Source organism: Sprattus sprattus (assembly GCF_963457725.1).
Source record: "Sprattus sprattus genome assembly, chromosome: 14".
Taxonomy (NCBI): Eukaryota; Metazoa; Chordata; class Actinopteri; order Clupeiformes; family Clupeidae; genus Sprattus; species Sprattus sprattus.
The window spans coordinates 12,584,890-12,596,964 of NC_137912.1; the positions used below are offsets into that span (position 1 = coordinate 12,584,890).

At 43.8% G+C, this 12,075-nt stretch overlaps 1 protein-coding gene across 1 annotated transcript in view; it reads right to left on the reverse strand.

Moving 5' to 3' along the window:
• Window positions 1–4,170: 4,170 nt before the first annotated feature.
• Window positions 4,171–12,075, reverse strand: part of LOC308375346 (fatty acyl-CoA reductase 1) — a 52,299-nt gene continuing 44,394 nt past the window's right edge. Inside the window, exons 6-12 of the mRNA XM_080851452.1 lie at window positions 10,281–10,325; window positions 9,905–10,023; window positions 9,009–9,076; window positions 6,186–6,357; window positions 5,500–5,629; window positions 5,158–5,285; window positions 4,171–4,961 (exon numbers count right to left, since the gene is read on the reverse strand). Coding sequence (XP_080707578.1) covers window positions 4,799–4,961; window positions 5,158–5,285; window positions 5,500–5,629; window positions 6,186–6,357; window positions 9,009–9,076; window positions 9,905–10,023; window positions 10,281–10,325 — 825 coding nt within the window. The 3' untranslated portion in view covers window positions 4,171–4,798. The remainder of the gene's footprint in view (window positions 4,962–5,157; window positions 5,286–5,499; window positions 5,630–6,185; window positions 6,358–9,008; window positions 9,077–9,904; window positions 10,024–10,280; window positions 10,326–12,075) is intronic.

Below are 12,075 nucleotides of genomic sequence, written 5' to 3' on the forward strand. Positions count from 1 at the left end.
TGTAAAATGACACCTTGAAGCCGGTCCGTGAAAAAATTCCCTACATTAAGCCGGTCCGTGGTGCAAAAAAGGTTGGGGACCCCTGTTCTAATTACAGTGCATGAAATGCCCTGTATTGTTATTCCTAGGCTTCTTCTTCTTCTTCTTATTCTTGTTACCTTTTTCTGCGATTAATTCAGCCCGAACCGCTTAACGTAGAAACTTCATTCAAACTTTGTCGCGTAGGTCTTGTAAAGGACACTTATGCTATGTATTTTTCACTTTTCTAAACGTTATACTTTTTAAGATATTAAATAAAAACGAATCTAAATTTTCCCATTGACTTACATTGGGCCATTATGACATCATAATAGGGTCTTTAAACTGGCTTGCACCTGTGCTTCACTGACACCTGCGCCAAACCAAGGAACCTCTTCTCTGTCCCTCTCAATTTAACTGTAACTAGGAACATTAAGACACCTTCCATTCTCTACTTTTTTTTCTCTCCATCTCTCCATCTTTCTCTCTATCCCTCTCAGTCTACTTTCTCTCACACTCAATCTCTCTTCTTCACTCCATTTTTATCTCCTTTTTTCAATATTTTCACTCTCTTTTTCTCTTTATCCAGAGCCACTCTTGTTCACCCTTCTTTCCTTCTTCCACTCTTCTTTCCTTTCTTCTTCCACTCTTCTTTCCTCCTTTCACTTTTCTTTCCTTTCTTCACTCTCCTTTCTTCTTTCTTTCTTTCACTCTTCTTTCCTTCTTTCACGCTTTTTTCTTTTCTTCTTTCCTTCTTTAACTATTCTTTCCTTCTTTCACTCTTCTTTCCTTTCTTCACTCTTCTTCCCTTTCTTCACTCTTCTTTCCTTCTTCCACTCTTCTTTCCATCTTCCACTCTTCTTTCCGTCTTTCACTCTTCTTTCCTTTCTTCTTTCCTTCTTTCACTCTTCTTTCTTTTCTTCTTCCTTTCTTAACTTTTGCATTTCATGCACTGGTATTTCCTTCAGGAAATGCATTTTCTAGTTGACTCTTTCTAATTGACTTCTGAAAGATCTGTCTCATGTATACGATGTCATTATCTAAAATACTATCCAATAGATGTATTTCTAATTGGCTTTAAAAAAAGAACTTTGCATGAATATCGTTGAGCATCTATTATTAAAACGCAAGGGAGCTTTGGAAACTGTTAAACATCCACAGCTGAGACATTGAGTGCGGATCATTCATTTTAAACTACGCACCTTTGTTTTTTAATCCAAGGACATAGTTGGAAGAATACAAAAAAATTAAATACAAATATTTCATGATTTGAATTTTAAACCTAAAATCTTAATTCATATTCCTATCTAGACTACCTGTTTGAAAAGTGGCAGACATTTAGAACAACCACGGTCTCCACCATGCACTTTCTATTTTATCCACAAGCAAACCAGGGTTTAAAAAAGGTGTGACGGCACCCTCTAGTGACATCTAGCTGAAAATGTCCTGACCTGAATGATTGTGACGTGATGTGATGTGATATGTTGTTGTGTTACGTGACATGAGCAAGCAGCATCATTGACCCTAAGCCTTTACCAAACCATCATTATAGACTCAATTGGACCCCCCATGACCGTGATAAATGTATCTCACACGACTGGTCTCTAAATTGCATCTGCCACAGATTGCACTTACCAAATAATCATCAAAGACATAAGAGTCCTCTTTAACCCTGCCAAATATGACACCTTTGGCACCTCTATATTGCACCTCTTGGGCCCCTCTTACCATCATGACCGACTCAATGGGGCTTCCATATGAACCCCCCCCTCCATCCCCATACCCAGAGCCCCAAAACGCCCTCTAGTTTACACCTTTGGCATCTGCCACACCGCAGTCCCCTCTCAACCCTTTCTCCTAATAAATCATGAGCATTTAGTTGGTGGGTATGTGTTTTTCTTTCTGGAGACTTTAATGTCCTATGGTTGAGGTTGTTTTTGATTGTTTCCCCCTGAAAACCACTGTCAAATTGCACTTTGGCAGTACATATTATTTATCATTCTCATGTAATTATAACTATTTGTAAATTATTGGTATTGTATAATGGCTATTCTTGTAAATTATATTGTTTAAATGTATTTCTCTAAGCCACTTCATCCTTACATATTTTCTTTTTTTTTTTAAATCTTTTTGTAAGAGGAAGGACAACAAGTTGTACAAATCAGATTTGAATACGAGCATATCCAAAAATGTGCCTTGAAACAAATGTTAAAGCACTTTAGCTTCCTGGGGTCAAACAGTGCCAGTCTGATATTTCCCTGCATGACCGAACGGTGGAGGTTAGTAAGCTGTTTATTATGTGGCATTTTTGCTCTTTTCATTTTGTAAATGAAAATAAATTGCAATTGTAAATAGAAAACATGTCATTTTGTTCAGCTCTCAAGTCTTGTCATGACACAGTGTGTTTCAGGTGTTGCCTAGCAAACAATAGAGTGCAAATTTCAAGTTACAATGGTCAATAGAAAACAGACAACAGCACTCAACTAAAATGGCTTTAATTTACAGTTAAACACAAGTGTTTAAAACTATTGTTGTCTAGTCTTAATCATCACTTTCAATAACACATTTTCGCTGCTTCTGAATTGTACTGACTTGTACTAGATATAGAAACGATAGGTTATAGAACAAATATAAGTCAACGTTAAAACAAACTTTATGAAAAGGTGATAGATGGTGTGATGCTTGTACTCATGTGTAACAAATGTGGAGAAATGTCCATCATGCCACACACACACACTTTCACTCCTTCGCCTTCTCACTCTCACATAGTGGAGCATAGGCCATCGATAACTCACACACAAACACACTCTCACAAACATACACACACACATTAATGAATTCCATTACTACAACAGATGTTTGACATAGTGACACACAGAGTTTTGACTTCTTTTAGTTTATTAGCGATTTTCCAAGCAGACTTCAATGAAGCATCTTCAAAGAGGGAACTGAAGACAGTGAATTAACACTTAAAAAAATCAAAATAATAATAAAATGAAATGAATGCAACAAATCCGTCGTAAAAAGATGAACGTGTACCTCAACTTTACACAGTACAGATATCAGGCCCAGACCTCATGTGGTGTCCTTTCATGCACTGTCAATTATGTAGTTTGGATGATAAAAAAAAATAAAACAAAAACAGTGAACAAATGACTGTGTCATCAACAAACCACAGACACACATAGAAACAAACCCAACTCTACTATCAAGTAGAGATGTGACCATTGAATGCCAAGGAGGCATTTCAGGTGGAGCCTCTTCTGGCCTTGAAACTGGGTTCACCCCACATGGGGCAAAGATGGATGTTGAGCGACCGTGTTGGGAGGTTGAGTGTCAGGGGCTCTCGGAATATGGATTAATTCAATTTACGGTACCCTGCTTCTCATTAAGCATCCCCCCAAATAAACAAATATATCAGTCCACATTGACACATTATGGATTATTTGTGTTGCGTTTGTTTAACAAACAGACAAAAAAGGAAGGAAGCTCTCTGACATAAAATGAGGCCGCCATGTACAACTCTTTACCTTTGGTAATATTGTAATTACAACAATAATATATAACTTTCAATATTTACAGACCTCTCCAATTCCGTAGATTTATTTATATATTATACACTTCCACCGGCAACTATTACCATGACGAGCCTTAGTTTGACGTGATCGTCATTTAGAAAGATGTAAAAGTAGTAAACTTAGTTTCAGTACAAACTGCTGTACAAACAGGCAAAAGGTGGAAACGATAAAACGCACAAGTGTTTGTTAAACATACTGATATCAAGAGTGATAGTGGCTTGTTACGACAACACTAAGACATTTACAAACGCGACAACTCCAACAATACATCTTTTAGTTTTGCTAAGGACACCTCCAATGATCAAGAAGTGTCTGGTTTTGTTTTTTTTAATCTCACTTTTTTTTTGGACATTGAAACTGAATGCAATGTTCTGTCTGTCCTTGGAGTAGACCGCAGCCCCTGAAAAAGGGCCTGCAATCTTTAAATATATATATGTTTAGGTAGGGAGGTCGAAGGTCAATATCCTACAAGGCTGAGAAGGACACTGTGTACAGTACGATAAAATGTTTCTTTTACATCTTTTTGTTTCAAGATTCAGGTTAAACAAAACATCCCTCGGCAGAACAACACTGTCATTTTTCAAGTAGTCTTCAAAAATTCGTCCAAAGTGGCAAGGCATTGAATGTGGATTCATTACAATGACAGGATGATATCACACAACTGGGGTTACTCGTTGCATATATATAATTATATAATCTGTCAATGTAAGGAAAAGCTGACAATACAAAAGAGGATCTAAAATGTTCAGGACGACTATCTCCTGATTTTTAAATGATTGAGACTTAAGAACATGTAGGTGCCGGGAGAAAACAAGCAGAAGCATTAAGAAAGAATTCAGAGGTGGGATGGCGCGAGTGCAGATACGACTTAGGGAAAAGACGACAAAAAAAATGCCTTCTTCAGAGTCCACCTCCACCAAACCCAGTTTGACTGGCAGCACCCACAATCCCCTGTGCCCCTCCAAAGCCCACTGAAGGATTTCAAGGTGTGGTGAGACCCGTCATTAGAAGACAATAAACTTGCTGTGCGTCAGGCCTTGGTTAGACTAGGAATGGACAAGGGCATTGGTGGGCGATTGCGAAGTGTGGCCCAGCCTGTCTCTTCAGGGCCAAGGGTGGGGGGGGTGGGCTGGGATGAGGTGAGGTGAGCTGGGCTGGGCGGACAGACACGGGAAGCAGTTCTGGAGGTCTGGGCTGCGCGGTCATTTGGTGAGCGTGCTGGACGCTCGGAAGTAGGAGAGAAACTTGAAGCAGAGGCTGACCACAAAGTACCAGATGTTGCGTGCCATCTGGGAGCGGGCGATGAAGACGCGCCAGATGAAGACCAGCAGGACGGTGTTGAAGGTGTAGCGGATGTTCCTCAGCCTGAGAAAAAAAAGGAAGAGGAAGAGAGAGGATAGATGAAAGAAAGAAAGAAAGAAAGAAAGGAAGAAAGAAAATAAAATGAGTTTGTGAAGGACTTTTTTTTAGTACTGCACAATGTTACCAATACCAATATGCCTGTTCCAGTATCGCCCTTCTTTATTTTGCACACTGTGGTTGCATTCTCCTCTCCACTCACTTTCTCAGGTGCTGCCGTGCGGCAGGGATCTCCGACATGTCTTCATTCAGGACATACTTCTTTGTGCCGATGCAGTAGTTCTCAATGTACTCAGGCCAGTTCAGCTGGCGCACATCAAAGTTAAAGGTCTGGAACAGAGAATAAAAGTAACGACTAGGTTATAAAAATAGTAATAAACAGAATTAACACTTAGAATTGAAACAGACACTATGGTTGGAACTGTATTGCGAACTGGATGTGTTATAGGCCAAGAGGCAGATCAGGCTAAAAGGGAGAGATAGAGAGATAGAGAGAGAGCGAGAGTAATTTCAAGCATGATCTGCATCCCAGGTGCCACCGTACCTTCCTGTCGCCTGGGCTGAGTTGGCTCATCAGCATGTTCAAGTTCTCAGAGTTCCACTCCCAGTCCTGGCTGCTGAAGTACTCTAGCAGGCCGATGGCCTTGTGCAACCGGTTGAAGATCCGCATCATCCTTGGTGACAAATATATATGAAGAGGCTCAGACCAGATGCACTCCATTCTCCCCCAGAGTCCAAATGCATACTTTAACGACCTTTCTATATAATGCCAAGCTGCCTTACAGCAGATGACTGGTCTTAGAAAACACACAGCACACGGCAAGATATTCTGTCAAATCAAATCTGAAATGTTTCAGTGCCATAACAGGCCTCACTATTTCGGCAGCACTTACACTATATAGAGAGAAAAGGGATAACGGGGTTACTGACTCCCAGTTCTCTAACTTACAACAAAGTCACTTTGAAGCCTTTCATTCTCAATACGATTCAAATAAAATGACACAGGAAGTGAGAGGACATGCTGTTCTGTTAAACAATTGATATTGTTGTGACGTGTCACAACTCCCATTTTATAGCGTACTACTCAGAGGAAGCAAACCACCAAGAAGGAAAAGGTATCACACTTAGCACATTCATTTTCTTGTAACAAATTCAGTGTTAGCAAGGGGCAAGAGTGGAGGATAAAAATATTCAGAAACCCAAGAGGCGTGCTTCACGTGAGTCTCTTACTGAGGCTTCTGACCCGACATGCGGAGGAAGAGGTCGTAGAGCAGGGCAGGGAACTTGTGGCTGACCAGGATCCAGTACTGGTTGAGCAGGTAGTTGGAGGTGATGTTGGCGTTGGGTCGTCTAAAGGCCTGCTCCAGGGGGTTCCTCTTGAAGGTGGACATCACGTGGTGCTCTGTGTGTGATACCAACAGAACAGAAACATGGCTTTGGTTAAGAGTCAGATTGGCATCAGTAGGGAGGACATCTTGACGATTCTGATTCCAAGTGTGAAATGTGCTTAAAAGAGACTCAGACGTAACTGAGATGAAGTAGTTGAATTCAGTGAAGTGAGGGTATTGGATTTTCATAACAGAACCTATTGCAGTGATGTATGTACTATGTTGCATACACCTTAATCAGTCTAAGGAGATGGTTTAACAACGTTTTAACTTATATGAAACGGAGGCAGCCCTATGTAGAACGCAAGAGCATATCTGGTTAAAGGATCTCCCAGTTCTGCTGTAACAACATAACCACATACATTTGTGACCCCAAAGTCCATAATGCCACACGCTTCACAGAGGTGGAAACATAAACAATTTAGTTTACATCTCACGCAGTGGTAAAGATATTGACCATTTAGCCATGGATATGAATTAAAGAGACTAAAAATAATGTTTAAAAATCAGCAGTGGAGTAATATAGGATATCCATACTAAAAGCAATAGTCATATCTATATACAGAGGAGGAGGAGTGCACTCAAACACATGTCCATAATGAGTCATTCTTGCTCATCACAACAACCTTTCATCCTGGTTTGATAGCAGAAGCAGGCACCTGAGCCAGAGAGCTAACAAAGACAGACCCAGTGGAAGTGTTGTGGAATGCTGAGAGCTCAGCATCAGAGACACATCCTGCTGTGGCTGTGATGCTGATGAGACAAGAGCTGTACAGGCTCCCTCTCCCTAAGAAGCATTAACTACAACAGCAGCAGTAGCTGGATGACCTCATGAGTTACATCACCATCGGAATGCTCATGGCAGGGGGAGGGGGGGGGCCTGGGGGGGGTGAGGGGGATGGACTGGGGTATCAGATGTGGGGGGGTTGGGGAGGTTGCCATGGCAACGGGCAGCTAGCAGCAGCGCTGATCAGATGCGAGGTGGCAGCCAGGTGTGGCCCTGCTCTTGACCAAACGCCGGCCAGTCGGCCCTATTCGTCTGTCTGTTGATCCGCCGGCATGAAAGGCTGGGGTGACCATCCATCAGAGAGAGAGAGAGAGAGAGAGAGAGAGAGAGAGATACAGAGAAAGAGAGAGAGAGAGAAAGGAAGAAGTGGAGCTAGGGGATTGGGGGGCGGATGAGCAGAAAAAAAAAGTCCCTGCTGATCTTCCGGCAATCCATGTCAATTCTCTGTTGCCATGGAAACCACACAAACTCAGCTGCAGCAGAGAGTGCCCACATCCCGGGAGGAGACAGTGTGTGTGTGTGTGTGTGTGTGTGTGTGCGTGCAGGGAGGGAAGTGTATCTCTGTGTGTACATGGGGGTATGTATGTGTGTGTATGCAAGAGAAAGTGTGTGTGTGTATGTGGGATCTCCATCCCCTGCCCTGTGATTAGCTTGAAAGCATGATCTATTATGTGGGATGGCCAGATTACGACGGTGTTCCCCCCACTCGCTCAGGGGAAGGGCCTAATCCCGCTGAGAGCCATCTGCTGGCAATTTACAGTGCCATGGCAGCCACACGCTAATCTGAGCAGGGGTCCCACTCCTCTTGGCCCCCAGCGCTTAATCCTCTACCTGCACTTATTAATCTCCAGAGCTCTGATGATAGAGAGGATACAAGGATGGGGGTGGTGTATTCATATGTGTGTGTGTGTGTGGGGGGGGAGGTTATCCGCCTTCAAGGCTCTAAGGGAGGCACATCTGTATGTTCTAGATCATTCCTGCTTCTATGATTGGCTGCTAGAGAGTGCATGGATGATTTCCAGCAGTCCTGATAGATCACGTCAACATAAGAATGGAGATGTGAGCTTCTCTGATGCATACTTGGAAATGTCAGCGGCTGTCAATACAGCATTCTTCATTTTTCTTATTCAACCAGCAGAGGGCAGCCAAGAGTTGTTGTGAATAGTCCCAGAGATCCCATCTGAGGGCAAATAAGCCGGACCCACACCGAACACGGTCCAGATACGGGCTAGGTCAGCTTCAGACTTGTCTGTTGTCTGCCGAGTCACCTCCGGCGGTGCTCTGTTGAGGCAGCCTCAGAATTGAAGCATCAGGCGAGCTAGACTATCACTTCCCTCGAATCCCCCTTGGACCACTTAACCACAGCGCCACAGTGTTGTGTATCAGCGGTCAAGATCCGCATTGATTTCCCATGGCGACCGACAAAGGGGCTCACAAGCAGAGACAAAAGCAACTGCGGCCAGACAGAGAAGGGCTGGACAATCCTGGTGCCACTTGTGTCTTTAGGGGCCGAATAAACCCTGGTGTGGTGATTGGGTTACTGGTGTGGTGAGTGGGTTACTGGTGTGGTGATTGGGTTACTGGTGAGGTGAGTGGGTTACTGGTGTGGTGAGTGGGTTACTGGTGAGGTGAGTGGGTTACTGGTGAGGTGAGTGGGTTACTGGTGTGGTGAGTGGGTTACTGGTGAGGTGAATGGGTTACTGGTGTGGTGAGTGGGTTACTGGTGTGGTTAGTGGGTTACTGGTGTGGTGAGTGGGTTACTGGTGTGGTGAGTTGGTGACTGGTGAGGTGAGTGGGTTACTGGTGTGGTGAGTGGGTTACTGGTGAGGTGAGTGGGTTACTGGTGTGGTGAGTGGGTTCCGTGGGGCTGATACGTACCGATCTCTCCCCAGTGGAAAGGGTTGATGCCGCCGGTCGTGCAGTTGTACACCAGCGCGGATTTGGGTCTGGAAAGGGTCAGAGAACGGGAACAATAATAAAAGCCAGAGCATGCGGGGAGGTCAAAGGTCATATAGGCCAGGAGTCGTTAGGTCAGTCATCTGTCTGGGACCTCATTTAGTCTGCTCTCTAATAAAAACATCAATGCTGCCCTGGGTCTTGTAGGTGACAGACATTACCAGCAGTGTTTGAAAACAGAAATCAATATTTTAATTGAGCAATCGATACAGATTGGCCCTGTGAGCAAGTGGGCCGCTTTCCAGGGGATGTGTGTGCGTGTGTGTGTGTCCATGTGTTTGTGTGTGTTTCCAAGTGTTTGTGTGTCCATGTGTTTGTGTGTGTGTGTCCATGTGTTTGTTTGTGTGTCCATGTGTTTGTGTGTGTGTGTCCATGTGTTAGTTTGTGTGTGTCCATGTGTGTGTGTGTGTGTGTGTGTGTGTCTGTGTATGTGTGTATGTACGTGTCCATGTGTTTGTGTGTGTGTGTCCAATCTGTCCATGTGTGCGTGTGTGTGTCCATGTGTGCGTGTGTGTTTTTGTGTATGAGACAATATATGCATGTGTCTCACTTGTAGGCAACCTCCTGTGTCTCTCAGTGTTCAGCCGTGTGTGTGTCTCTGTGTGTGTGTGTGTGTGTGTGTGTGTGTGTGTGTGCCTCTGTGTGTGTATATGTGAATGTCTCTCTGTGTGTATATGTGTGTGTCTGTGTGTGTGTGTATGTGTATGTAGTTTGCTTGACTACATATGCAAGACTGTAAAAGTATGTGATCCTGTGCAACGTTGTGAGTGTGTGAAGGGGGGGGGTGGGCTGGGAAACGTGTGTGTGTGCACGCATACTTTTGCACGGCTGTGTACCATCCGGCAGCGAGCGTGAGATTGATGACCACATCCACAGGAATGAGGTCAGCCACTGCGTCGTTGTTGGCCCTCATGGTCCGGAGGATGCCCTTTCCTGCCTGTAGTGGAGAGAGAAAGAGAGAGATAGCGAGAGGAGACAAAAGAAAAGAGAAGTCCAGAGATAGATTGGATAGAGAAAAATCATTGATGTTGAGAAAGGAAAGCGACGAAAAGAGAGGGAAGCGATGAAAATAAAGACAGAGAGTTGGATGGTGGAATGGGGTGCATTGGAGAAGTCTGTCCTGATAGAATGAAGACAGAGAGCAGGGCACATTAAAGTGTCCAATGCTCAAGGAACACTGTCTTGCTAACTCACCGCGATGAAGATGCCGCTGGGCCCGTTGAAGTTGTCGATCCAGCCCTGTGAGGGGAGAGGAAGTAGCTGTTTAGTGAATGGGAGTAGAGGGGAAACCACAGAGCAGGGAAGAAGAAGTTTGACTGACAGCCCTTGAAGAGCTCGTTGTTAACACTCTGGGCTACATCATAGGGTTTCATATGACTGCTGCACCGTAAGAAGGAATGTGCTAAAGTGTGTGTGTGTGTGTGTGTGTGTGTGTGTGTGTGTGTGTGTTGTGCTGTGTCAACTGAGCCAGTATACCTTGCTCTCCCCAGCTGGGCTCAAGGACTAAGGGAGAGAGACGCATGGGAAACAATCCTGTTGACAGCATCAATTAGCGCTCATTAAAAATGAATAGTGCAAATGGCGGTAACAGACTTCAGCACTTGTCTGAGGCCTTTCAGTGATAATAGGAGACAGAGAGATGGACTACCAGCACAGTTACAGCATGGAACAGTAGATGCAGTGAGTCAGTCACAGTGAGTCAGTCTCAGTGAGTCATTTACAAAGTTACCTTTTGTTCATATTTGGGCCAAGGTATAGGCCATAGGGAAGGTCATTTTTTTATATGCATGAATTCATGTCTGCCTGTGGTAAAAAGGCCAATTTTAGTTTTGCTGAACCTTCCACTCTCACATCTGTAGAGGATTTTTAAAAAGGTACTGGCATCCCGTCGTGTTAGTGGGAAACGTCTGAAAAAACTGAACACCAACTTCTATCGAAGGAACTTATCTAATGGATCTTGTGGGTTGGTACTCATTCGCCTCCGTGGACCCTGCCTGCCCTCTCCCCCTCCTCCCTGTGTGTGGAAGGGAACCCATCTGTCTGGGAAGGGGGGGGGGGACCATGCCTCACCTGGACCATCTGTCTCCACCTGTCCTCATGGTCTCAGAGGAGCACCCAGTCAGCAGTCTCAGCACCCTGCCAACGACTGCCCTCCCCCAACCCCATCACTTTCTTGGCAGTGTCTGCAATCTACTGGTCCCTCACAACTATGAAATACGTCTTTTGAATCTTGAGCCTTTTCTTTCTGCCTTTCTCAGAGAGTTTAGGGTTCTTTTTAAGGCATTTTCCTGTTGGTAAATAACTTGGCAATCATAAACTTAAGACAGTGGTGTCTTCGTTAATGCATTAATTTAAGACAGTGGTGTCTTCGTTAATTCATTAACTTAAGACAGTGGTGTCTTCATTAATTCATTAATTTAAGACAGTGGTGTCTTCGTTTATTCATTAATTTAACACAGTGGTATCTTTGTTAATGCATTAATTTAAGACAGTGGTGTCTTCGTTAATTCATTAACTTAAGACAGTGGTGTCTTCGTTAATTCATTAATTTAAGACAGTGGTGTCTTCGTTTATTCATTAATTTAACACAGTGGTATCTTCGTTAATTCATTCATTTATGACAGTGGTGTCTTCGTTAATTCATTCATTTAAGACAGTGGTATCTTCGTTAATTTACTAATTTAAGACAGTGGTGTCTTCGTTGATTCTCTCTGAAGAGGACAGACCCTGAGGGAAAAGAAAACACCTTCCTGGTATTTCTTCTGGAAGGGCCATCACAGGCAGTGATTTTTCTTCACCACAATGAACATGTTTTGAAGTTCTCTCCTTTCATCCTGAGTCAAATCTATCTATCATCACGGCGCCTTGTGAAACGCACACTTGGCTGTTTAATTGCGTGCTATGGACCGCCGTGCGACGGGCCATTACTTTTATATAAACGGCAGATAGTAAAAACGGGGAGCCTCTTGCTTCATTTGGACTCAGCGCC